Genomic DNA, 26,646 nt, shown 5'->3' on the forward strand with positions numbered 1-26,646 from the left:
GCTTCCATCACACACACACACACACACACACACACACACAGTTTTTCCACAAATGATTTTCAACCATTTGTTGCAGCTTCTACCAAGGACTCAAAGAAATACGAAAAGTGTCTTATGAAATATGAAAATCGACTTAAAAATAAAATGTGTATGGAAAACCCATCCGCTATGTGGCTGACTGTCTCCTCTATAATGACCTTCCCCATAAACTCCCGTCAGGTCCAAGGGTAAGAATCCTATATGCTCATGTACCTCTCTGAACCTCAGTGTTCACGTCTTTGAAAGGAAGATCAGAGTGTCTACCACACAAGACCGTTCTAAGGACCACCCCCCAAACAGGTTCAAGCACCTGGCAGAGGGGGAAGCACAGAGCAGGAGCTGAAGGAGAGTTAGCCCCCACCCCACCCAGCCCAGCCCAGCCCACCTGCTATGGACCTGCTCCCTCTGTTGGGTCATGAAAGCTCAGGGTCACCCGTTCCCCCGTCTGCCAGGCCTGTCTAGAAGCTCAGGGACAAGCCTATCCCCCCACCGTGGTTTTCTGGGTCCAATAGTTGGGCTCCGTCTGCTTCCCTATTTGTTTCTTGAACTCTGACCTTTGTCTTAATAATTTGAGTGCATCCTGTGCCTCTCCCTGTGGGAACCCCAGGCCTCACAGCACCAATGGCCCTTCCAGGAATACGTGAGCCAGGTGGGCAGAGCAGCAGGAGGAGGCTGGTGCCTGTGGCCCTGGGCGTGGCTCTGTGCTCTGCATCCACAACGTTCGTGCTGAGGATGCCGAGGGGGGGATGGGGGGGCTGCTCTGGGACACCGATGCCCCCGGGGGTCACAGCCACTTTGGTATGAGTAGTCGTAGTGTGACCACTGAGGTCAGGAAGTCACCTGAGCCTGCAAGGGCGCCTCTGCCTGTGTCAGCCCTGGGGGGGGCGGGGGGAGGGGCGTGGAAAGGGCTTTCGGCAGTCAGAGTCGGTGGAGGTTACATCCCAGCTCCACCGTTTCGTACGCAAGTCCGAACAGCAAATCCACTCCTCGTGCCCGCGTCTCGGTGCTCCTCATCCCAGAGTCGAAGGAGGATCAATGAGGTAACAGTTGCCTTTCCTTTCCGTATGTCCCAAGTCAAAATTCTCCCTCCAGGCGTCCTGCAGCTTTCTCGGACCATCACCACTGCCCTGGGCACTGCCTAGTGGATGATCAGCTGACGGCCTGGAGACCCAGCCAGACGGAAAGCTCCAGGAGGAACTCCTGGGCCCCTGGTGAGCACGAACTGCGAGGCTAGCTCACGAACGAGCGTATCACGGGCACGGCCTCTGCCAAAACCAGTTGGCTCAGTGGATAGAGCGTCGGCCTGTGGACTGAAGAGTCCCAGGTTCAATTCCGGTCAAGGGCATGTACCTTGGTTGCGGGCACATCCCCAGTAGGGGGTGTGCAGGAGGCAGCTGATCGATGTTTCTATCTCTCTCCCTTCCTCTCTGTAAAAATCAATAAAATATATATTTTTTAAAAAGGACACAAACTCCACCAGCACCCTGCTCGGTGCTTCATGCACAACATTGCAGCATCTCATACTCATGACAAATCTGAAAGGCAACCCAAAGTTAACTCGGGGGCCTTACTCCATGCCAGGCACTGGTCTAGTCCTATCAATAGTGGCTCATTTAGTCCTTCCCAGGCCCACCGGGTAGACGTGTACACATCTGGATTTCCCAGAAAGCGAATGAAGCTTAAACTTCTAGGACCATCACATGCTTGGGAGGGGCCACATGACCAGTGTGCTCACGTGGTCGGGAGCTTTCTAAAATCTGTGAGAGTAGGAAACATCGAGATCCTTTACCTTAAAGAGAAATCCATGCGTTGTAAGAGCTTGGGGTCCCACAACATCTGGTCCCACCGGGGTGTGCACCCACTCTCCCCATTTCACAGATGAGGAAGCTGAGGCTCAAAAAGCCGAAGTAACCTGCCAAAGGCCTTTCTATTCTGCCACAGACCTCTCCAGCCTAGGGACAGGATCCTTGGACAGCAGTGACACGTGTCCACCCAAGGGCAGCTTTGTGGTTGTGGGTTCTTAGCTAAGGGAGGGAGGGAAGGAAGACAGGAGGGAGGGAGGGAGGGAAGGAAGAGTGGGCGCAGGAAGAGAAGCTCTGAAAAGAAGGGTCCCATGTCCAGAGCCCTGAGCCCCAGCTCTTCGGCATCTGAGTCCCGGTTAACCTGACTATCTCCTGCCCCGCCCCCACCCTGCTGACCCAAATCTACTGTCTGCGTTTCCAACTCCTGACAGCCAGCCAGCTCACCCCAAATAAACCTGCTCTCCGTCCCCTTCTTCTTCTTCCCGGCCCCTCTGCCTTCCCCGTACCAGCCTGGGGCAAACAAGAGCTGGCAGGCGCTGTCCTCAAGGACAGCCCTCCCTTGCTGTTTTGCAAAGGCCCGTTTCAGCCGCCTGGCATTCAGTTACCTTCATTAGAATGGGCCCCGAGAGCCGGCTGGGCACTGACCGCTCAGGGCAGATTCTATCGCAGCCGGGATGAAAGGAGAGAAAAAGCCTGGTCATGGAGCTGCCTTTCCCCAGGCCACTGGGAGGGGACAGTGGGGGCGGGAGGAGGGGTGCAGTGCCCTCCAGCCATTTAAAACAAATAATAATAATAAAATATATATTTATTATTATTGATTTCAGAGAGGGAGGGGGAGGGAGGGAGAGAAACATCGATGATGAGAGTGAATCGTTGATTGGCTGCCTCCTGCACACCCCATACTGGGAATCAAACCCACAAGCCACGCATGTGCCCTGACCAGTAATCATACCGTGACCTCCTGGTTCATAGGTCGATGCTCCACCACTGAGCCCCACCGACTGGGCCTCAGAGCCAAGTTTGATGGAGAGTGACCGCTAGATGCTGGGCCAAATTTCCCAATCCCATCAGGACCGCTCAGAGAGAATTAAGTGAGAAAGAGAAGGACTGTGTAGGGGTGATGAGGAGGCAGAGGGAAGAGGGTTATCTCAAAGAAACAGCTTTCTGAATTCTAGAAAACTATTGGCTTCAAGACACCCTGAAGGCTTTAACGCTGTTCCCCCAACAAGGAAGTGATCTTGTTGATGTAGGACCAGGAGAGCTGCTGACTGGAAGATATTCTCAGATCAAAATGCAGAGATTTTCAGTGTGATTTCTTCCAGAAAGTGGAAACGAGCTCTGAGCCTAAGGGGCCATGGGCATAATGAAAACGGAGCTTCGGAGACGGAGCGTGGCGGCGTTCCCAGCAGCCTCTGTCCCTCTCTGGGGCTTTGGCGGCAAAGGGAGGCTGAGCTGCAGGGACACTGTATGGCCACCCGGTTTCCAGAGACTCTGCCTCCCCCGTGAGCAGAGCTGGGGATGGATCCGAACCCCAGCGTGTGTGAGTGAGCGCATGGGCGAGTGGGTGACGCCCTAATATATATATATATATATATATATATATATATATATATATATATATATATATAATTGATTTTTTTTTAGAGGAAGGGAGAGATATAGAGTTAGAAACACCGATGAGAGAGAAACATGGATCAGCTGCCTCCTGCACACCCGCCATGGGGATGTGCCCGCAACCAAGGCACATGCCCTTGACCCGAATCGAACCCGGGACCCTTCAGTCTGTAAGCTGATGCTCTATCCTCTGAGCCAAACCAGTTTTTCGGCTCCCTCACCTTCTTTATCTCACTCATCCACACACCAGCCTAGTGGGGCAGTGCTGTTGTGCCCAGTTTACAGATAAGGGCACTGAGGCCCAGCAAGGCTGCAGGTCAGGTGAGGCGGCACAGCTGACAAACAGCAGGGCTGGGGCGCCTGGCTCCCTGCTACACGCAGCTGCCTCCCCGCTGGTGTTCAGCACAGGATGGGATGAGCTCAGTGGTTAGCGCTCCCGGCGTGGCTTCGGGGATTTATCATTTCTGGCTTCAGGGATTTATCATTTCTGGCTTCAGGGACCACGTGCTGCCGCCCTGAGCCAGGGCCAGCAAAGCCCGAGCAGAGGAGCACACCGATGGATCACAACCCGGCTGAGGCCTTGGCCTGAGGACCAGGGCCTGGGTGGGGCCTGGAAGGTGACTTTTCAAGTAGAAGGTGTGGAGAGAACGACTCTAAGAGCTGGAATTTCCGTCCTGGGCCAGGCTGTGGATGAGCCAGAGGGACTGGGACCGTGCCTGCTGTCCCTGTGCCTCGCTGAGGCAGTTTCAAGATTCGAAATGCTTCCCTGCACGTTCCCAAGTGGCAGCTCCAGATCCGTGGCCGCCCCTCCACGCCCTGGCCAGCAGCCACCGTATTGGTGTAGCGAGGAGACAGACCAGTGGCCCCCAATCTCTCTGCAGCTAAAATCACCCGAGGAGCCAAAACCGGTTTGGCTCAGTGGACAGAGCATCAGCTTTCGGACTGAAAAGTCCCGGATTTGATTCCGGTCAAGGGCATGTACATTGGTTGTGGGCACATCCCCGGTAGGGGTTGTGCAGGAGACAACTGGTCGATGTTTCTCTCTCATCGATTTTCTAGCTCTCTGTCCCTCTCCTTTCCTCTCTGTAAAAAAAAATCAATAAAAAATACTTTTTAATTATATTTTTTGATTTTTTACAGAGAGGAAGGGAGAGGGATAGAGAGTTAGAAACATCAATGAGCAAGAATCATCGATCACCTGCCTCCTGCACACCCCCCACTGGGAATGTGCCCACAACCACGATACATGCCCTTGACCCGGATTGAACCTGGGATCCCTCAGTCCGCAGGCCGACACTCTATCCACTGAGCCAAACCGGTTTCGGCATAAAATATATTTTTAAAAAATAAAGTAAAATCACCCGAGGAGCTTCTAAAACGCTCCATGTCCAGGCCAGACTCCTGACCAATTAAATCTGGATCTGTGCTTGGGACCCGGGCATCCGTGCTTTTCAAGTTCACAGAGTGATCCCAGCAGCCACCGGGTGGCGCCCAGGGGACTCCCCAGGGTGTGGCTCAGGCTTTAATGAGCCTGTGAACAAGTCGCCTGGGGGCCTGTTAGTGCAGGTTCGGGCTCAGCGGGTCTGGTCCACCCGCAAGGCTGCAGCTCTAACAAGCTCCCAGGTGCCCTCCCGGCCCCGCTCGGAGCAGGGAGGACGGGGATGTTGGTAACGGCGGCTCCCGCAGTTGCTCCGGAGGGGAAGAAGGGCTCCCTGGCCGAGGCTCCCCGCCCTCTGACCGTCCGGAGGGACAGCAGCACAGGGAACTCTGAGGACCCCTGCACCCACTCCTTCTGTCTGGCCACTGGCTGGAAACAGGGCTGGGTGACCTCGTGGTGGCCCTTAGCCGTGTGCTTCGGGGATGGATGGGGACCGGCTGAGGGGCGGTAAGAGGATGGAGGTGTGGCCAGGATGGAGAGTCAAAGGCCAGGCCCAGGCTCAGGCCTCTGTATGGGGAGGGGGCTCGTGCCTCAGCCGTGCACCTGGTCCTCTGTGACAATGGCCTGAGGGTATCTGTCAGCCCGGTGGGCTGAGGGGCTGTGAGGTTGGGGCGGGGGGACTGTGGGGGATGGAAGCAGTGGGTAGGGGCTCAAGGGAGGGTCCATGGGTAGGAGGTCCATGGGCAGAGGGGTCGGTATGGGGTGGGTAGGGGTCCATGAGGGAAGGGGCTATGGCGGCTGCAGGTACAAATGGGTGGGAGCTTGGGTGTTGGGGGCTCAGCACGTGACCGAGCCAGGTTTACTGTGTTGTTCTTTACTGGTCGTACGTAATAGCTCCTAGGAAGTGATTTTTAAAAACTCCACATTTCTTTCTGTGAAAAAGCAGTCCCAGAGAGAAAGCCACCTGCTACCGGCAGTGATGGAAGGCGAGAGAAAATGAAGGGGTGCAAGAAATGAACGGTTCTGCCCTCGCTGGTTTGGCTCAGTGATTAGAGCATCGGCCTGCTGACTGAAGGGTCTCAGGTTCGATTCCGGTTAAGGGCAGGTACCTCAGTTGCAGGCTCGATCCCGGGCGCTGGTTGGGGCGCATGCGGGAGGCAACCAATCGATGTGTCTTTCTCACTCCGATGTTTCTCTCTGTCTCTCCCCCTCCCGTTCACTCTCTCTAAAAATCAGTGGGAAAATATCCTCGGGTGAGGATGAACGAAAAGAAATGAGGGGCTCTTTGCCAGAAGACAGAAGCAGAGGAGTAATTCCGACCGGCGCCCACATCCAGAGCCCTGTCCCTGTCGGTGTCCATCACACCTGCCTACGGCCCAGGCTGTCCCCTCCCCGGTCCTCACAGCGAGCCCGAGAGGGCACCGAGCAGGAAACTGAGGTTCGGAGGTGTGGCCCCACCTGCCCGGAGTGTCACTGGGACGCAAGGAGCCGGGGTTCGGACCCAGGCCCGTCTGACCCCGGAGCCCGCGCTCTCCTGTGGAGCCACGCCGCGCCTCCCAGGAGAGGGCCCCGTGGTCCAGGACGAACGCCTTCCCGCTGCGCTCACTCCCCTCCACGCCCACAGACCAGTGTTCCCCGGACCCCGCGCCAGGCATTCCGCACACGCTCGGTCCCAGCCCAGCGGAGCCTGCGCCTGGGAAGGCAGGCCTGGCCCTCCTGCCCACGGTTACCTCCCTTCGCGAAGGGCCCCGAGAGGCGGGAAAGAGCTCGGTGACCGCCACCGGCTCCAGTCCGCCTGTGTGCTCCGGCCTGAGCTCCTCCGTGCAGGCCCCGGGAACCCCAATAGGGTGCAGTGGCTTCAGGAGCCTCTGCGTCCGGGTCACGGCCAAGCTCAGGGCTCCCGAGGCTGGGGGAATAGGCTGGGACCTGTGCTGCCAGCCCCAGCCAGGCCTCCCACCGCTCCGGAAAGGCCTGGGTTTGTTCCTTGGGGGGAAGGCTGTCCTCCAGCAACACAGATGCTCCGGTAAGCTGTCTCTGACGCCATGCACACCCCTCGGGGCAAGTGAGGCGGGTCCTTTCTCCCAGGCGCTGAGGAGAGGCCTGGGACCCCGAGGCGAGGCGCGGCAGGGAACGTGGGCGCGGGGCCGGCCGTCTGAGCTGCCTGGCGGCAGGCGGGGGCAGCGTCCAGTCCTGGCTCTGCACACAGAAGGCCTGAGACCTCGAGCAAACCACTGAATCGCTGTCTGAGCCTCAGCTCCCTCATCAGTGAAATGGGTGTAATAGTGCCTACCGGGCAGGGTTAGTCTACGAAGACAGGATGGGAGGGGGGGTAGCGATGGGAGAGATCTGACAAGGTAAGTACCTGTGTGAGGCTGACATTCCAGCTGTCCCTCCCTCTGCCCCCCTCCACCCCCCACCCCAGCCCTCGTGTCTGGCTCCTGCTGAGACCTAGGTCCAACGGGAAGGCCTCCTTGTGCTGGGACTGGGGGTATCAGAAGGCCACAGAGAGATGGGATGGAGTGGGACAAGAGAATGATGGGGAGGGGGGAAGGGGAGGATGAAAGATTGGACAGACAGGCACAGAGATGGAGTCAGAAACAGGGGCGGGGGGAGGGGGAGAAAGAGAAAGAGAGAGAGAGAGAGAGAGAGAGAGAGAGAGAGAGAGAGAGACAGCAGAGAGAGGGTCCAGGCAGAGAAATGAGAGAGAGACAAGGTGAGAGAGAGGGACCAGGAACAGGAAGGGTGCAGTCAGTCAGGCCCCAGGAACAGCAAAAGGGGCCCTGCCCTGCCCACTCCCGCCCCCAGGGCTGCAGCCCCACGTTCCCTCTGGGTCTGCCCTCACCCTCTCCTCCACCCTGCCCTGCCCCAGGCCCGGGAAAACCCACTGGGGTGGGAGCAGGAACCAGCAGTGCTTCCCAGAGTTGAAGTTGGGCGCCCTCTGGAGGAGAGAGAGGAGAGGGGGTGCAGGGCAGGCTGGGAGCTGGGGGCCTTCTTAGGAAAGAGCTAGAATCCCCTGAACGAGGGGGCGGGGCCACAGCCAGGAGCCGGACCCCTCAGGGAGCGGGTGGGAGAATAGGCTCGTTCCTGGACCGCCCAGGAAGGGCCTCATTCCTCCCGTCCACACACCGGGCCCTCACTCTGACCGGGCGGGCAGAGCAGCGGATGAGGCTGGGCCCTGACCCGCCCCGGAGGCTGGTCACTAGGAACAAACACTTCCCGCCCTCCGAATTCCACTCTTTGCTCCAGCTGCTGGCCCCCGCCACCAGCCCGAACCAAGTGCTCGTTCACCACGCTTGGATTAGACATCCCTCTTCCCCCAGGTCTGTGAACCGGCCTGAGCCAGCCTCCAGCTCTTCCCCGCAGCCCTGAGCACAGGCTGGAGGGCTTCTCTGGCCTGCCCGGTGCTCCACAGACCAGCCACCGCCTCCCACGTCCCCCTGCAAAGCCCCCTTTAGCCTATCCCCGAGAATGTCCCCTGCCCTCTTCCCCTCCCAGCCTCCTCCCTCCTGCACCCTCTCCTCGGATTAACCCTTTCAAATAGCCCCCCCTGACCACCCACGCCCCGTTTTGTGGTTGTAGACGTCTGTGGAATGGTTTGCCAAGAAGACATCCTCAGTGGAACCAGTGAGGTCACCCACACAGAGGAAAGGAGGCGGGTAACGACATGGAAAATGGCCGATTCGCCATTGGCACCCAGTTTCCTCATCACCGGGGCAATCCAGACGCCAGGAGTCCCCGGGGAGAAAAGGACACAGTCTCACCGGAGGGACCTGGTTTGGGTGTAAGAACCCCCAGAAGAATGTGCTGGATCCAAGCGCACACGAAGACGGCAAATCGGATACCATTTCCAAGAGCGGTCTGAAGGAACCCAACCCGCGCAGGGCTGCTGTCCACGGAGACAAGGAAGTAAAAAGGAAACGTCGCTCCAGGGAGAGGGTTTTGCAAGAAGCTGAAAGGAAACTCTGTGACAGGGGACTCGGTATCAGGGATGCAGGATCTACAGGAATGCGGTTAGCACGGCCGCGGAGGACTTTCTCCCCTCTCCCGTGTAGCTGAGCTCCTGCCTGTCCATCCAGGGCCCGGCCGGCCGCCGGCCTCAGGCGACGCTCACAGCAGCACCCGGAGGCCCCCAAGCGCCTCCGCTGGGTGCTGGCCCCCCACGTCTCAGGGGCCTCTTAGCCTGGATTAAACATCCCCGGGGGAGCCCAAGCCGGTTTGGCTCAGTGGCTAGAGCGTCCGCCTGCGGACTGAAGGGTCTCAGGTTCGATTCCCGGCAGAGGCACATGCCCGGGTTACATGTTCCATCCCCAGTAGGGGACGTGCAAGAGGCAGCTGATCAGTGATCCTCTCTCATCATTGATGTTTCAGTCTCTCTCTCCCTCTCCCTTCCTCGCTGAAACCAATTAAAAAAGGAAGGAAGGAAGGAGGGAGGGAGGGAGGGAGGGAGGAAGGAAGGAAAGAAAGAAAGAGTCCCCGTGTGGAGAGCAAGAATGTTCCCAGTCACACGGCACGGAAGCGGACCAGGATGTGGTGAAGGTGGCTGCTCTGAAATGGGTTCTAGATGTAAAGTCAGCCTCAGAGATGGGAAGATGCTCAGCTCCCAGCCCCCGAGGTTAACACAGCCCCCCTCTAGGCTCTCTGGAGACAGAGAGCGAGTACACAGCCGGGCAGGCAGGGAGTCAGGGCTCCTGCCCAGGCTGGCCATCACAGAGGCTTGGGGAGGATGGGCAACTGGCCTGGGACCCCACTGGGAGTGCTGCCTCCAGAATCAGACTTTCTGCTTGCTGCATCTTCTGTTACCTGGACTTTGGTATTGTCAGGAATGCAGCAACACCAGGGCGGCGAGCTGCTGCTCAGCTCAGACAAAGCCCTGGAGCATTCTCCCTGAGGCACAGCAGGCAGGCCACGCCCTCAGCCCTGCCCGCCCAGAAAGCAGTCCGACAGGTGTGTGTGGGGGTGGGCTGGGGGTGGACGGCCCGTCTTGGGAATGTGCCCGGGGCTGGATTTCCTGGTTGTGCAGGAGCAGCAAGTGGGTTGCAGGATGCAAGTGTGGAAGGCAATTCTGGGGCGAAAGGTATTCACTCCATCTGCATGGTATGTCTCACAATAGATGCATTGTGACTTGAGAGATTCCAGCATTTTCCAGGCACTGCCCGGAGTGCTTTCCATGCCTTCTACTTTTGCAGTAACCCGCCCCCCCCCCCCCCCCAGAAGAAGACACCAGTTACAACTCCATTTAGCAGGAGGAGAAAGTGAGGCTCAGAGAGGTTAATTTGCAAAAGGTGGCCACACCGACCAGTGCCAGGGTCAGGATTCAAACCCAGGACCCAGGACCCCAAAGCTCATGCTCTCCCCATGTTTAAATGAACCCTTTGCCTGCTGGGCCCGTCAGGCGTGCCAGTACGTGCCTACTCCCTAGTCCAAAGCTTGGAAAACCCTCAGCCTCCAGGTTTGGATGGCAGCGCCAGTTCCAGCTGCCCCATCCTGCTTTGGGGAGGCCGGGGGTGGGGAGCTGGGCCTGAGGTTGCAGACACAGCGTCCCCAAGAGTTGGCCTTAATGAGAGGAGCGCGGAGGGAAACAGCAGAAGCTGAGCAAGCGGCTAAGCGCAGCTTCTGGCAGCGAATCTGTGCTGTCTGTCACCGCAGCCGAAATGTGGAGACAGGAACCTAGCAGGCCTCGCACATGGGGAGGTGACAGTCACCGCTAGAAACAGCACTTGCAGGCGAGGGGAGGGCGGGAGGAGGGGGAAGGAGGCCACAGAGGGAGGGACCCTCTAGCTTAGGGGTGTCGAACTCAATCAGAGAAGGGGCCAAAATCTAAAATCCAGCCTAAATCGCGGGCCGAATGGTTTACTGAACAGTCATAAACTGTCATTGTGATGGAAACGCAGCGGAGTGCAGTGATGACAGCGCGGTGCGGGCCACATTGCAAGGCCTGGCGGGACGGATTTGGCCTGCGGGCCTTGTGTTTGACACATGTGCTCTAGCCCTTCCCGTGGCATTGTGGGAGGGCTGGGGCAGGACCCACGCCACTGAGTCCTGCTCTGAGGGCCCCGGCCAGCAGGGTCCCCCCCGGGGGCCTGCAGGACATGCCCTGACTCTCGACCTGCTGAGTCAGCGTCTGCATTTGGGTCAGCCCCCTCCGAGGGATTCAGCCACGCAGGAGCTGGTGGTCAGAGCAACCGGCCACCCCCTTCCAGCTCCTCTCTAAGGCCCAGAGTGTGTGTGTATAGCCTCTGGGGGAGACCCCGCTGCTCCCAGAGAGGAGAGAACCTGCCCATCCCGCCGGGCAGAGGAGGCCTCCACACCTGAGACCCATCCATCTGCCGAGCCTCTGTGCCTGTTCCATTCCCGGTCAGGGCACATCGCCTGGATTGTGGGCTCGATTGCCAGTTCGGAGCGTGCAGGAGGCAACCAACCAATGATCCTCTCTCCCCATTGATGTTTCTGTCTCTCTCCCCTTCTCCCTTCCTCTCTGAAATCAATAAAAAATTTTAAAAAATAAAGTGTCAGCAGAATGTTTGCAGCTAACTCTCAAATGAGGCAGAAAAAAAAAAAGTAAAAACACACACATTTGCAGAGGAAGAAAGAAGTAACACTATGCAAACAATGGGTGAAGCTAGGGTGCCGGAGATGTGGGTACTCACTGTACTTCTCTCACAACTTTCCTGAAAGTGGATTTTTACACAGAGAGGAAGGGAGAGGGATAGAGAGTTAGAAACGTCGATGAGAGAGATACATTGACCAGCTGCCTCTTGCACACGCCCCACTGGGGATGTGCCCTTGACCAGAATTGAACCCGGACCCTTCAGTCCGCAGGCCGACGCTCTATCCACTGAGCCAAACCGGTTTCGGCCTGAGAGCAGATTTAAATTACAGGTTGGAGGAAAGTGAATCCGCTAGGGCTCTGCTACACCATGGTGACCCGCCCCTCCTCAGCAGAGCCTGGCTCTCAGGTGAGGAACAGCTACTGAGATGCTTGTTCCGGCTCTGACAGGGAGCGCCCTGGCCCCGCTGACCGAGTCCCTGTGGGCGTGGCGAGGTCTCTCTCTGGAGGAGCAAAGCCATGGCTCCCTGGGCCCCGGGAATGCTCCCTCCCTGAGCCTGCGCACCCCGGCAGCCAGGCTCCGCAGGGGCCGACACCTCAGGCCAGGGCCCTGGAATGCCAAACCACTCTCCTCAGAGGACACCTCTGGGGCCCCGTGAGAAGGGGAGCCATTCTGGAGGGTGAGGTAAGGCACTGATAAAGGGCACAGGGCCCCCCCGGAAACTCAGCACAGGAGGGCAGGCTGGGACAGAGGGAACCAAGGCGGGCTTCCTGGAGGGGGAGGTAAGACTTAAACGATGAGCAGAAGTTGGCCCAGCCACAGTGGGTGGAGGACAATCCAGGAGAAAGACAACTTGTTCAAAGTCTCAGAGGCAAGAGAGAAGGTAGCTTTTTCAAAACACGAGAAGCGGACGGGTGCTGCCAGTTCCAGGGTGTGAGACGGGCCGTGAGAAAAGGCAGGAGCCGAAGATGGATTCCATCCCCTTGGTGAGGAGGGGCCACAGAAGGGGTGCTGACATCCCGGGAGCGGGGAGCGGCTCCTTAGGAAGATGCGGAGGCAGCTGTGGGGTGTGGGTGTGGAGAGAGAAAGGCTGGGCGATGGAGACAGCCAGTAGGGGGCAGCGGGAGAGGGAGGAAGGGGAGGGGACCAGAGCATTCAGGCTGGCTGCAGGGAAGGGGATAGGGAGAGGGGGAGGGGGAGGTTAAGGATGACCTTCTGGCTTGGGGGCTGGATGGGTGGTGACACCATTTGCAGAGATGGCGGTCACACAGGAGGAGCAGGTGGTGTGGCCTATTGGTTTGTTTTGTTGTTGTTAATCCTCACCCGAGGATATTTTTCATTGATTTTTAGAGAGAGTGGAAGAGAGAGGAAAAGACAGAGGGAAACATCGATGTGAGAGAAACACATCGATCGGTTGCCTCCTGCACACGCCCTGAACCAGGGCCCAGCCGGGGAGGAGCCTGCAACCGAGGCACGTGCCTCTGACCAGAACCCAACCTGGGACCCTTTGGTCTACAGGCCGATGCTCTATCCACTGAGCCAAAGTGGCTAGGGCTGTTTTGTTTTTCTAAAAAAAAAAAAAAAATATATATATATATATATATATATATATATATATATATATTTTTTTTTTTTTTTTTAAATATATTTTATTGATTTTGTACAGAGAGGAAGGGAGAGAGATAGAAAGCTAGAAACATCGATGAGAGAGAGTCATCGATCAGCTGCCTCTTGCACACCCCCTACTGGGGATATGCCCACAACCAAGGTACATGCCCTTGACCGGAATCGAACCCGGGTCCCTTCAGTCCCCAAGCCGACGCTCTATCCATTGAGCCAAACCGGTCTCGGCAAAAAAAATATATATATTTTTTATTGATTTCAGAGAGGAAGGGAGAGGAGAGAGAGAGAGAAACATCTATGACAAGAGAGAGTCACTGATCGGCTGCCTCCTGCATGCCCTCCGCTGGGGATGGTGCCCACAACCCGGGCACGTGCCCTGACCCAGAAATGGAACCTTGACCTCCTGGTTCATAGGTCGACGCTCTACCACTGAGCCACACCAGCCTGGCGGCCCCGTTTGTTTTACAGGGTCCCCCGCTAATCAGCACACGAGGGACAAGGACCAAGGGCCCAGGACCTTGCAGCACGCGTGGCAGCAGGTTTCACCTCACTGCGGCCGCTGTGCCCGTGAGGTCTGGGGGTGCGGAAAAGGAGGCCCGTGGGCAGCCGCTGGCAGGCCAGCCTCAGAGGGACTTGCAGGGCGTCTCCTGGGACCTAGGGCTCAGGACACCCCTCCACGGCCCCCAGAGACACCAGCATCCCCTCCGATCACACCCCAACCCCCTGCATCGGAAAACCTGCCCCTCAAAGCGGCTTTTGTACCAGGGCCCCACAGGCAGGGATGGCGGCATCCAGGGAGTTCCAGAACTGGCAGGTCACAGGTGCCACCTGCTTTGGATGGACTCGTATTGGCCTGCAAGGCTGGACAGCAGACTGAGAGTCCCTGCTGTGTAGCTGCCCCCATCCCCATGGGGGCTCACTGGGCGGGAAGCAGGGCTGAGTGGGGCAGGGTGCCCCCAGGATGCCCGGTTTGCCACTGTTTACACCAGTCAACGCGAAAGCATGTCCCTATTTTACTACGACCTCATCCAGTGGTGACATCAGCGGTCCTTGCCCCGTCTGAGGACGGAGGGGCGGGGGAAGGGGCTGCTGTCCCATCATGTGTCATCCCCGCACGTATCCCCGCCCCTCACATGTCCGTCCCCCAGTGGCTCCTGGGAAGCCAAAACAGTGACCCAGGCTATCATAGGTCTTAAGCTGACCCCTGGGGGACAGCGGGGACACAGCAGGGCCCGGAGGCCGGGCCTACAGGATGAGGGCCTGTCCCAGGCCGGGCCCCCTCTGCTCCCCACTCAGAGGAGCGGCTGTGGTCTCCCCTCCTGGCCTTTCGCCACAGGGAGCCCAGAGACCAACGTAACAGGAGCCAGAGGCAGAAGGGGATCCATTCACATCATTCTCATCGCGGGGCCTGGGCCTCTAGGCTGTCATGGTCCATCACCACAGGCTCCCCCTGGACCAGCAGGCTGACCTTTGAACTGTTCCCCAATCCTCTCCCCCCCCGCCCCCTCCCCCCAACACACATGCAAGCTCGAGGTGAGGAACTGAGCCCAGGTCAGCCAGGCTGTCCCACTGGGTGCTCAGGAACAAGGCTGCCCCCGTGTCTGGCGGTCAATTGCCATCTCGCTGGGCTCTGGCCACCTGGAGGGCCAGCCCCACGCGGAGGGAGGAGAAGGGTTCACGCAGAAGGAGCTTATCCCCAAGGGAACAAAAGCCTATTCGCATGTGGAGTCCTGAGAGAGGACACGAGGGAAGCACTGGGGGCGCTGAAACTCGACTGCCGTGGTCTTCGCTTTCCTGCCACCCTCAGATTTTTGTATTCTGGAAAAACAATACTGCCTTCTGCTGGAGACTGGGTTATCAAAACGCTTCTTGTACAACGAGATTCAAGATTCACAGAGCTTCCAGGCCGGTGAGCCCGCTTAAGGCGGGCATGGGAGAAGGCACGGGATCTCTCCGCCACCCCCCCACCACCACTCCCGGCCCCATGCAGACTTCCCATTTGGCTGCTCCCGAGCTCTGTCCTTTACCACTAACTGACAATAACAATGAGGAAGAGAGTGGAGAAATAAAACGGAGTCACTAGAGTCAAGCTGCTAAATTAACGAAGGTCACATAGACGGAGACCGGAGGCAACGCTTCTGTTCTTGTTTGAACCGGCCTGGGAACCTAAACTCCTGAACTTTCCAGTCCTGCCTCCGTGCCTGGACCTACACCAGCTTCCAGATTAGCCTCCAGCACCCCCCGAAAGGACTGCGGAAGGAACATTCCGGAATGTTCTGCATCCAGACCGCCTGACGTGCCTTATCTGGAGGATCACGGCTCGGGCCCAGGCAGAGGCTGGGACTGCAGGACCGGTTCCCGTCAAGAAGGCAATCTCTGCTGTACGAACCCTCCGCTCCCTCCTTCTCCACCACACTTCTGAGCATGCCTAGTCCCGTGGTCGGCACACGGCGGCTCGCGAGCCACATGCGGCTCTTTGGCCCCTGGAGTGTGGCTCTTCCACAAAATACCATGGTCTGGGCGAGTCTATTTTGAAGAAGTGGCGTTAGAAGAAGTTTAGGTTTAAAAAAAAAATTGGCTCTCGCCAAGACCGGTTTGGCTCAGCGGATAGAGCGTCTGCCTGAGGACTGAGAGGTCCCGGGTTCGATTCGGGTCAAGGGCATGTACCTTGGTTGCGGGCACATCCCCAGTGGGGGGTGTGCAAGAGGCAGCTAATCGATGTTTCTCTCTCATCAATGTTTCTAACTCTCTATCCCTCTCTCTCCCTTCCTCTCTGTAAAAAATCAATAAAATACATTTTAAAAAAATTGGCTCTCAAAAGAAATTTCTATCATTGTGCTGCTGATATTTGGCTCTGTTGACGAATGAGTTTGCTGACCACTGGCCTAGTCGTTAAAGACCCTTGGAAAATAAAACTTTATCCCCGTGCCAAAGCCTCCTGACTCCTTCTGCGTTCATTCGACAGGAACGCAGTGTCTCCCTGCGTGCTGCCCGTTGTTCAGTGGCCTGTGAACCCGCATCTGCAGGCGGCAGCAGGGGGACAGGTGGCCTGGGTGCCCCGAGGGGGGCTGCCCCCACGTGGGGCCGTCTTGTGGGGCAGGGCCCTGGGCCCTGAGTCTATGGTAACTCTGGGGAGACAGTGTCAGAGTCGAATGGAATTGCTGGGGACCCAGGTGTGTCGGAGAATTGGGGAACTGGTGGCGGTTGTTTATTTGGGGATAAAACAACCTACAGGGACCTGTTGGCGGAGGGGGTTATGGCCCAGGGGAAAAGACAAAGACTGCCATGCTGCCCCCAGAGTCTGTCACGGTCCCCCTGGGCTCAGCTCCTCCCTGGGACAGAGGAGGGCCAAGGTGTTCTGTGAGGACCCAGCCCCTGCCTTCTCGGCTGTGGCTTCCCAGGGCCTTCTTGGCTCTGCTGCCAAAAACTATTTTAAAAATATATATATATTTTATTGATTTTTTGCAGAGAGGAAGGGAGAGGGATAGAGAGCTAGAAACGTCGATGAGAAAGAAACATCGACCAGCTGCCTCCTGCACACCCCCTACCGGGGATGTGCCCGCAACCAAGGTACATGCCCTTGAGCAGAATCGAACCCGGGACCTTTCAGTCTGCAGGCCGATGCTCTATCCACTGAGCCAAACCGGTTTCGGCCCCAAAACTATTTCTTGTCTTGGAAGCCAAAGGGTCCTCACAGGAGGCTCGGGGCCCCCAGACATGGAAGCGGTGAAGCCGAGGCAGGAAGACGCGAAGGGCCGGCGGGCGGGCCAGGCGGGCTGCAGAGGGGCCACCGCTCCTGCCGAGCCCGGCGAGGTGGGCCGAGGCGGCCGCTCTTACCTGCTCCGCGCAGTCTGGGACCTCCGGGGCGCAGGGCGGCGTCCCCACGCTCTCCATGGACAGCACGTCCCTCAGCAGCTCCTCGCAGCCTGTGGACAGACGGACAGACGGACGGTGGTGGTCAGAGCCTCGGCCTGGCATGGCAGCTTTACTTCTGATGGACAGACAGGCCTTCGGGGGGAGGGCTGCGGGAAGGCAGAGAGCCCGCGTTTCCAGGAGACCAGCGGCTCATTCAGAGGCAGCGCTGGGACACCCCGGCTGTGGAGAAGGCAGCTCCGGGCCCTGCGGAGGGAGCTGGGACGGTCCTCGCCCTCCAGAGGTGCTTTCCCTGGGACCAGCACTGACAGGGAATACGCGGAGAGTCTCCCAAACGGGGAAGGCAAGCGGGGGGCGATGGGAGCCAAGGGGGCCTCCCTCGAGGAAGGGGTGTAAGACAGGACTGCCCGCCTGCCTTGCAGGGACTCCGAATGCACCCGTGACCCTGAGGCTGAGGCCCTCTGCAGCCCTGCAAATTCCAGGCATCTCAGAGAGGGCCCCCTCACGAAGGCTCCCCCTCCTGCTGACTCAGTGGCACAGGTGGCCTCCCTCCGAGGTCCCTGAGCAAATGACCCCAGATCATATCAGACCAAGCAGGTCAAACTTGCAAAGTGCCCAATATGGGCACAGGACAGGTTCAAACAACTGTTCAAACAACTCCACTCAGAGTCCTTTACCTGCTGAGTGCAGTGCCCTCGGCTTCTCAGCTCACTCCCTTTGCCCCTCACCTCTATGGCAGTCATTCCTGCTTCCGTCCCACCCGCCCAGAACTCGGGGTCACCCCACAGAGGAGGATGCACCCCGACAGGGAAATGTGGGTAACGGGAAGGCCCCGGGACTCCTGGAAGTAACTGTTCTCTCCACCGCCAGGGGGCGGCCTTGGCAAGTCCACCCGCTGGAGGCTTAGGCTCCTTTCTCTAGGCTGCAGGGAGGGCTGTCAGAGGGGCCACATTCTGACATCGTATTTTGGGGTCTCTCACCATGGCCTTTGCGCTGGGGAAAAAGAGGGATTTTGTGTTGCCCCATTAAAGGGGAGGGGCCTGGGAAAAGGAAGAATTGGGGGAGTTTAGGGGAAGAGAGGGGACAGGAAACAAACCAAGGAAACTTAGGCGGGACGGAGGGCGCTGGCGTGCCCGGCTCTGCCCAGCTTTGCCCAGAACCGCTGTGTGGAAACTACGAGGCCCATGTCCTGGGAGACCCCTCGGGAGTTTGGTCATCTAGAAGGGGTGACCTCCTTCAGGAGAAAGGAAAAGGGAAAAAGAGGGGGTCCTTCCCCAGGAGGGACAGACAGCGGGAAGGGCAGAACGGCTGTCCGGCCGGCCCCAGCATGCCCAGCTCTGGGTTCAGGACTCTGTGGGGCGCTAGGGGGGAGAACCCGCTCCTGGAACCATCCCGGACTCCTGGGACCCCCATAGGGAGGGTCTGAGCGGAAACCCGAGTCATGCCAGCCTCGCCCACTGGACAGGATGGCGGGAGCCCCCAGGCCCTCCCCCGAGATGACCTCACCTTTCATGGCGAACACTCCCCGGCAAAAGTCCTTGAAATTGATTCTCCCCAGGTCGTTGGGATCCAAATACTTCACCAGTTTTTCCACCTGCGGGAAGAGAGAAGTGGCAGGAGTGAGACCCCAGACCCTCCCCAGAGGGCTCATGTTGGGCGGGGAGTGCTGGCCAGGAGGCTGGGATGAAGGGAGGGCTCGTCAACTGAGCCAAGGGGCTGCCTGTGGCCCTCCTGGTCCTCTCCCCCCTCAACCCGGGGTCAGCGCCGCCCCAGGCCACAGTGGGGCCACGTCAGTCTCTGAGGTCGACAGCCCCGAGCGACCCCGACTCGCAGTGCCCAACCCGGTCTGTCTGAACCCGAGCTCCCGGCCAAGCCCTCGAAGGCGGGCACGTGGAAAGCAGACACGCGGATTTTTTAACTTCGTGGTTTCTCTCGCACAAAGCCAACTGAAACTCACTGCGGAAACTCTCAAAAAGAGAATAAACCCAAACCCTGCCATTCCCCACTTATCTTTTCAACCCACAGGTTTTTGTTTGTTTGTTTGTTTTTTATGTATTTTTATTGATTTCAGAGAGAAGAAGGGAGAGAGATAGAAACATCCATGATGAGAGAGAATCGCTGATCAGCTGCCTCCTGCATGCCCCCGACTGGGGATCGAGCCCACAACTTGGGCATATGCCCTTGACCGGAATCGAACCCGGGACCCTTCAGTTTACAGGCCGATGCTCTATCCACTGAGCCAAACTGGCCAGGGCTCAACCCATAGTTTTAACAACTTTTTAAAAAATGTATAATTCTGGGAAACCCTTGGTCAAATTCCCCTTTGTCTATACGAAGCTGTCATTATGTCAGCATCATCGGGACTGTTCCCTCTCACCCACATCCAATCCACACCCAAGTACCGAATCCTAAAGCTGCCTTCCTTCCACCGCACTCCTGGGATCAGACTGGGCACGGCCATCAGCATCGCTCTTCCTGACTGTGCAAACCCCCTCGTTCATCTACCCTCCTCCACTTCCAGCCCCTCCAACTCATTCTCCACCCCGATGGGATCATGTCATCTATTCCTCTGCTTAAAATCCGGTAACTGTCCCTGCACTCAGGGTGAAATCCAACTCGGTTACATGGCCTGCAAAGCCCTATCTAACCTGGCCTCTCAGGCCTGTCTCCTCCCACTTTTTCTGTCACTCGCGGCATTCCAGCCACACAGTCAACTCCATCAGCAAACCAAGCTCTGTCCTGCCTCAGGGCCTTTGCACATGCTCTTCTCAGAATTTCAACTGCTTATTCTCCCCATTCATCATCTGACAACACCTATTCACCCTTCAGGTCTCCCTTTGTACCTCTATTAAATGTTTCTCCCTCAGATAAGCACCTGGCCTCTAGTTATAACAATAAATGCCAATTATGTCCACGAATACCATAATTGTGAGCTTGATGCTTTTTAAAATAAACAATAGTGCTCTAACTGGTTTGGCTCAGTGAACAGAGCGTCAGCCTGCGGACTGAAGGGTCCCAGGTTCGATTCGGGTCAAGGGCATGTACTTTGGTTGTGGGCACATCCCCAGTGGGGAGTGTGCAGGAGGCAGCTGATCGGTGTTTCTCTCTCATTGATGTTTCTAGCTCTCTATCCCTCTCCCTTCCACTCTGTAAAAAAAAAAATCAATAAAATATATTTAAAAATTAAATAAATAAATAAATAAGCAATAGCGTAGAGTACATAGGGGAGTACTGATAATCCTTGCTGGGTTTGCGGAGGATTTCACAGGCTGCAGCGTGGTGCTGCACAAAGACCATGTCTGTTTTCATCGCCATTGTGTACCTAGTGGCTCAACCCGTGACTGGCACACGGTCGGAGCTTCATAAATATTGGCCGAATAAATGACTATCCATGGTTCTCCAAAGCATCTAAGTTTTTAAGGCTTTTGATAATAGCTGCCAAATCGTTCTCTCTATAGATGTCGTAAGTCCTCCATCAGAGCAACTTGCAAGCTTGGGTATTTTCCCCAGTTTTTGGCAATGGTCAGTTTTGTCAGAACCATCTTTTCTAAGAATTGGGGACATTTCTCCCTGCACCCCGCCCCCCATGAGACTCTCCCCGCTCCATGGCAGTTGGACATCCTCCAAGGGCTCCACACTGCAAGAGGGTGCCGGCCAGGCTGAGAGACCCCACCCCGCAGTGCACAAATTTCATGCACCTGGCCTCTAGTTATAACAATAAATGCCAATTAAGTCCATGAATACCATAATTGTGAGCTTGATGTTTTTTCAAATAAACAATAATGTAGCAGGCGTCCTCAAACTTTTTAAAGTGGGGGCCAGATCACGGTCCCTCAGAGAGCTGGAGGGCCGGACTATATGAACTACTAATTCCTACTGTAACACCTCGGCTGCGCTCACTGCCCAAAAAACCTGGCGGGCCGGATCAGACTCCTCTGCGGGCCGCATGTGGCCCGCGGGCCGTAGTTTGAAGACGCCTGATAGAGCATACAGGGAAGTACTGATAATCCTTGCTGGGTTCATGGAGGATTTCACAGGCTGCAGTACGGTGCTGAACTCTGGCTGTAGTTAGTCTCATCTCATCCTCACAATGACCTTGACAGTAGCTACCATTGAAGTCCCCATTTTACAGCAGGGGAGACTGAGGTTCGGAGACGGTAGACACCGGGGGAGTCACACAGTGGTAACTCCTCCCGGACCCCTGCCCGCTCCTGCCCTCCTGGGCTCTTACCGACTGACTGCACTACAGAGCTGTTTCCTTTTTCTTTGTTGAATATGTTTTTATTGATTTCAGAGAGGAAGGGAGAGGGACAGAGACAGAAACATCAATGATGAGAGAGAATTACTGATCAGCTGCCTCCTGCACGCCCCCCTACTGCGGATCAACCCTGCAACCAGGGCACGTGCCCTTGACTGGAATCAAACCCTGGACCCTTCAGTCCCCAGGCTGACGCTCTACCCACTGAGCCAAACCGGCTAGGACTGCAGTGTCCTTTCGGTTCCCCGCCGCCTGTGTGTGGAAGGAGCTGCTTTCACCTCTGTGGCTGGAGGCCCTCACTCGGCTCACCGAGAGCCTCACCTTCCGGGACCAGGTAACCTTTGGCTGGTGCACCAGGGGGGTGCGTCCCGCGGACCCCGCCGTCATTGTAAACACGGGGAGGCCAAGTCCCGGGGAGCAGAGGGCTTGCTCAAGGTCACAGCAAGGTCAGCAAATAACCAGCTGCACATGGTCTTCTGGGGAACCAGGCCACGGGGCTGGGGGCCTGCCTGGGGGCACCCCCACCACACAGGCTGGGTCCCGGGCACTCACTCGGGGCCAGGAGCCGTGCACGCAGGGGGCCTGGCAGGCACTGAGCAGACAGGGAGCAGCGGCGGCTGTCACGGCTCACACAGCTGGCCCGCGGCTGGCTGCCAGGAAACGGGCTGCTCCCCGCAGTCACAGCGGGCGCTTTTCTTTTGGGGCCACTCCATCGCCAGGCTTCCCCTTCTATTTCTGCTGCCTTTCTCTTCGGGCTGGTTCCTCCCCCACTCAGTCCCGGGGGTCACATCTCTCCTAGCTCAGGCCAGACGGTGCTCCTCGCTTTGCTGCTGCCGCCGCCGCTGCTGTCTCCTGATGGCCAGCCAGGCCCCCCCTGAGCCGTGCCCAGCCGCCCACGCCTCCCTCATTGTGAGCGCTGCTGCCAGCCAGATGGACGCAGGCAAGCCATGCGCCTCTCTGCGGTGGCAGCCGCCTCGTCTGAACCAGGGAGGTCAGCTGGCTCCGTCTGCAGGCGAGGAGCCTGACGAAGTCAGCCGTTATGTCACTAATCAGGTGAGGGCTCCGTAGCTTGTGCTGGGCCTGTTCTAAGCACTCGACACTTATGGATTCACTGAGTCCTCTCAGCCGCCTCAGAGGTAGGTGCTATTTTCATGCCCATCGTACAGGCGGGAAAACAGAGGCTCAGGAAGGCTAAGTTATTCGGGGTTCATAAAGGAACACTATAAATACCTTTGTGGAGCCGAAACCAGTTTGGCTCAGTGGATAGAGCGTCGGCCTGCGGACTGAAAGGTCCCAGGTTCGATTCCGCTCAAGGGCACATACCTTGGTTGTGGGCACATCCCCAGTGGGGGGTGTGCAGGAGGCAGCTGATCGATATTTCTTTCTTTTTTTCTGATCGATATTTCTAACTCTTTATTCCTCTCCCTTCCTCTCTGTAAAAAAAAAAAAAAAAAATCAATAAAATATATTTAAAAAAAATAATACCTTTGTGGACATCATTTCTACAACTAAGATGAAATGGAACAGTTTTCGAAAGACACAGACCATCACATTTCCGATGGCCAGCATCACCAGTCATCAGAGAGAGGCAAACTGAAACCCCAGTGAGATACCACCTCACACCTGTCAGAATGGCCGCCATCGATACATCAACAAGCAAGTGTCTCTGAGGATGTGGAGACAAGGGAGCCCTGTTGTTGGTGGAAAAGCAGACTGGTGCAGCCACAGTGGGAAGCAGTATGGAGTTACCGCAAAAAATAAAACACTGAACTGCCTGATGACCCAGCGATTCCACTTCTGGGAATATATATGAAGAAACCTGAAACACTGATTTGGAAGAATATATGCACTCCTATGTTCATCGCAGCATTATTTACAATAGACCTGGGAGCAGCCCAAGTGCCCATCAGTCGATGAATGGATAAAAAACCTGTGGTACATTTACACAATGGAACACTACTTAGTCATAAAAAAGAGGGAAACCTTATCTTCTTTCAATAGCATGGATGGACCTGGTGTGTACGATGCTAACTGAAATAAGCCAGACAAAGAAACACAAATCCCATGTGGTTTCACTTCTATGTGGATTCTCATGAACAAAATAAACTAGCGAACAAAATAGAAACAGACTCACAGATACCGAGAACTGACTGACAGCTGTAAGAGGGGAGGGGGCTTGTGAGGCTGGGTGAGAAAGGTGAAGGGATTAAGAGGGGGGGAAATAACACACACAAAAAAACAAACTTGGCCAGGGCTGGTTCGGCTCAGTGGATAGCGCATCTGCCCTCGGATTGAAGGGCCCCAGGTTTGATTCTGGTCAAGAGCACATGCCCAGCTAAGTGGGCTTGATCCCCAGTAGGGGGCGTGCAGGAGGCAGCCGATCAATAATTCTCTCTCATCATTGATGTTTCTCTCTCTCTCTCTCCTCTCCCTTCCTCTCTGAAACCAATTAAAATATATTTTAAAAATCAAACTCGTAGACACAAACAACAATCTGATGATTACCATAGGGGAAGTGGGGTTGGGAGGAGGTAGGAGAGAGTGTAGGGGGAATAAATGGTGATGGAGGAGACTTGACGTAGGTGGTGAACACGCAATACGGTATACAGAGGATGTATTATAGAAACGCACACCTGAAAACTATATCATTTCATTAACCAATGTCACCCCAATAAATTCAATTTGAAAAACAACAGCAGCAAAAGTCACACGAGAAGGAAGAGGTAACATGACCATAACTATGAAAGAAATCAAGTTCGCAGTTTGAATCTTCCCAAAACAGAAGACTTCGGACCCAAATAGTTTCACCAAACATTTAAGAAAGACATGCATAAATTCTACACCATCTCTTCCAAAAAACAGGAGCGGGGGGCACTTCTCAGCCCATTTAATGTGGCATCACCCGGACACAAGCCGTGGGAGGAAACGACGGGCCAGTATCCCCCGTAAGCAGAGACACAACGACCCTCAATAAAAATATACGAAATACAGCACGGCCAAGATCAAGTATCTTGGGATGTATCCACCAAGGCCGGTTCCGCATCTGAACATCAGTCGATGTTACTGAAAGATGACTAGAGAAGAGAAACCACACGATCCTCTCAACAGATGCAGACAAAGCAAGGGACCAAAGGCAACACCAATTCGTGATGCCAACACCAGCAACCTGAAGAGAGAACTTTCCTCCCCAGAGAAATGAAAACTCACACCCACACAAACACTGCTCGCCGAGGTCCGCACAGGGAGTGCCGGGCTCAGCTGACACTCCAGCTCAAAAAGCAGCTGCAATGGAAGGCAGGCGGGCAATGAGCCTGGATCGCTGGGTGTGTGTGTGTGTGTGTGTGTGTGTGTGGCTATGGAGTCAGGGTTTGTTAGAAGTGCTCTCAGGACCCCTCAGTTCTGGGGGGAGCTGCTCAGTCCTGTGCCGGCCCCAGACACCAAAGTCCTGCCCTAGAACCACCAGGAGCGCCCCCTGCAGGGAGGGCGGCAGCTGCTGGAGCTGAGAGCCCAGCGCAGGGCGGCCAACCTCCAGGCCCTAAGCTCATGGGACAGCCCTGGGGACACGGGGGCACCATGAACCCGGAACCAGCTAGACAGCCTTCCACTGGAAGGGGAGGTGAGGAAGGGCTCGCAGGGAGCAGGGGAGGGAGGGAGGGAGAGGATCCCTGCTGAGCAAATGGTCTGGGGGGCGGCTGAGCAGGAGGGTGAATAGAAGGCGAGTTTCATCTCAGCATGGCTCCCCTCTCTCCTGAGGGACCGGATGGCAAACTTGGTACCAACACTAACAACCACAGCCGGTGGCTCACCGGTGGGGAGCTCGTTTTGTAGGCACTGGCAAGGTGCTCCTTCCAGTCCTCCCACAGGCTGGGGAGAGCTGGGCCTCCGCCCTACAGCCAGAGACCCAGAGGCCCATCCCACAGCAGGTGGGAGGGCATTCAAACCCCGCCCTGCTGTGGGCCCCTCCTCCCGCCATCCTGGGAGCTGGGGGGGGGGGGGGCTGCCCTCCCCCGGCCTCAGAGCGGCCTCTTTATCCGCTTCCCCAGGCAGCCCAGCCGCCTGACCTCAGGACACACAATGGGGCCTGTATTCCGAAGCCCCACGCCCACCCCGGACCAAGGGCACAGAGATGGAGGGGAGCAGCACTGGGCTCCCCAGGGCTGTGGGAGGGAGGAGGAGGAGGGGGGAGGGGAGCCAGGTAAGAGCTTCCGCAAAACCAGCTGGAGACTGGGGTCCCTGCACCCTGGCCCAGGCCTCCGCCAGAAGCCTGCTCTCCCCCTGGCCATGGCTGACCCAGGGAATCAGGCCTACGCCCCCCCCCCCTTTTTTTTTTTTTAGAAGTTTCCAGTTTCTTTTTAATGCATGTGATGCATTTCTGACCAATGAGACGTGAGGAAACACCTGCAGGAGGCTTCCAGAGGTTTCCTTGGATGATGGGACCTGCTCCCCGCCCTTTTTGCCCTCCGGAAAGTGGATATCGTCTGTGGGTCTACATGGGGAAACTGAGGAAGGGGGTGGGCCCCGCATGATGCCTCTGAGCCTCTGGAGGTCCCAGCCCTGGAGCTGCCTGTGTGAGCTGTGTGTTGTGAGCTAGAATACGTTTCCTCAGCATTGAAACCACTTTGCATTGGTTCCTGGTCCTTTTTTGAAAAATTTTTAACTATATTTTATTGATTTTTTTTTTTTTTTTTTTTTTTTTTACAGAGAGGAAGGGAGAGGAATAGAGAGTCAGATGCGTTGATGAGAGAGAAACATCGATCAGCTGCCTCCTGCACACCTCCCCCCGGGGATGTGCCCACAACCAAGGTATATGCCCTTGACCGGAATCGAACCTGGGACCCTTGAGTCCACAGGCCGACGCTCTATCCACTGAGCCAAACCGGTTAGTTGGTTCCTGGTTCTTGAGCTGGGAGGGGGGGCTAACTGGTGGACCCCTCCTCAGAGCGCAGGGGTGACAGGTGGTGGTGGGAGGGCGGCTTCCTGAGCAAAGATGCTCAGTGCTCAGGAGGGGGCGGGCGGCAGGGTGGCCAGCCCGTGGCACCAGGCCACCACCGCCCAGGCTGGAAATGCCTCCCTCACGAGACCCCATCGGGTCCCAGGGCCACCAGGGGGTCCCTCGTCTCAGCCTGCGCTGCTGCTGACCAGGGTCCCGGGCCACCCCTGGGGCTCTGTGTGGTGTCTGCAGAGGAATGAGAGGGACAGCAGCTTGGGGGGTCTCTAACATAGGCATCCGCCTGTCCATCCGCCTGTCCATCCGTCTGTCCTTTCAGGAAACGTCTCCTCAGCTCCTCAGCAGACTCTGCCCGGCGGTGGGAGGACAGCTCCGAGGAAGCTCCGGGCAGGGAGGCAGCGCTGCTATATGCTGGGTGAAGTAAAAATAGCTGAGGGAGCAGAGCAGCACAGGCCGCGTGCCCAGGGGCAGGACACACTGCAGGCTCGGGAAGCTGGCAGAGCTGGGCTGGGATCCCGCCCCCTCCCTCCCCAGCTGTGTGGCCAGGAGTGACGGACTCGGCC

At 56.9% G+C, this 26,646-nt stretch overlaps 1 protein-coding gene across 1 annotated transcript in view; it reads right to left on the minus strand.

Annotated features, from left to right (window-relative positions):
• The window catches only part of RAB11FIP4 (RAB11 family interacting protein 4), a 90,091-nt gene that overhangs the window by 48,596 nt on the left and 14,849 nt on the right, over nt 1-26,646 (minus strand). The window contains 2 exon segments of the mRNA XM_036454288.2: nt 16,842-16,930; nt 18,384-18,471. Of these exon segments, the coding sequence (XP_036310181.1) occupies nt 16,842-16,930; nt 18,384-18,471 (177 nt within the window).

The sequence above is a fragment of the Pipistrellus kuhlii genome, unplaced genomic scaffold, assembly GCF_014108245.1.
Source record: "Pipistrellus kuhlii isolate mPipKuh1 unplaced genomic scaffold, mPipKuh1.p scaffold_m20_p_28, whole genome shotgun sequence".
NCBI classification, from domain to species: domain Eukaryota; kingdom Metazoa; phylum Chordata; class Mammalia; order Chiroptera; family Vespertilionidae; genus Pipistrellus; species Pipistrellus kuhlii.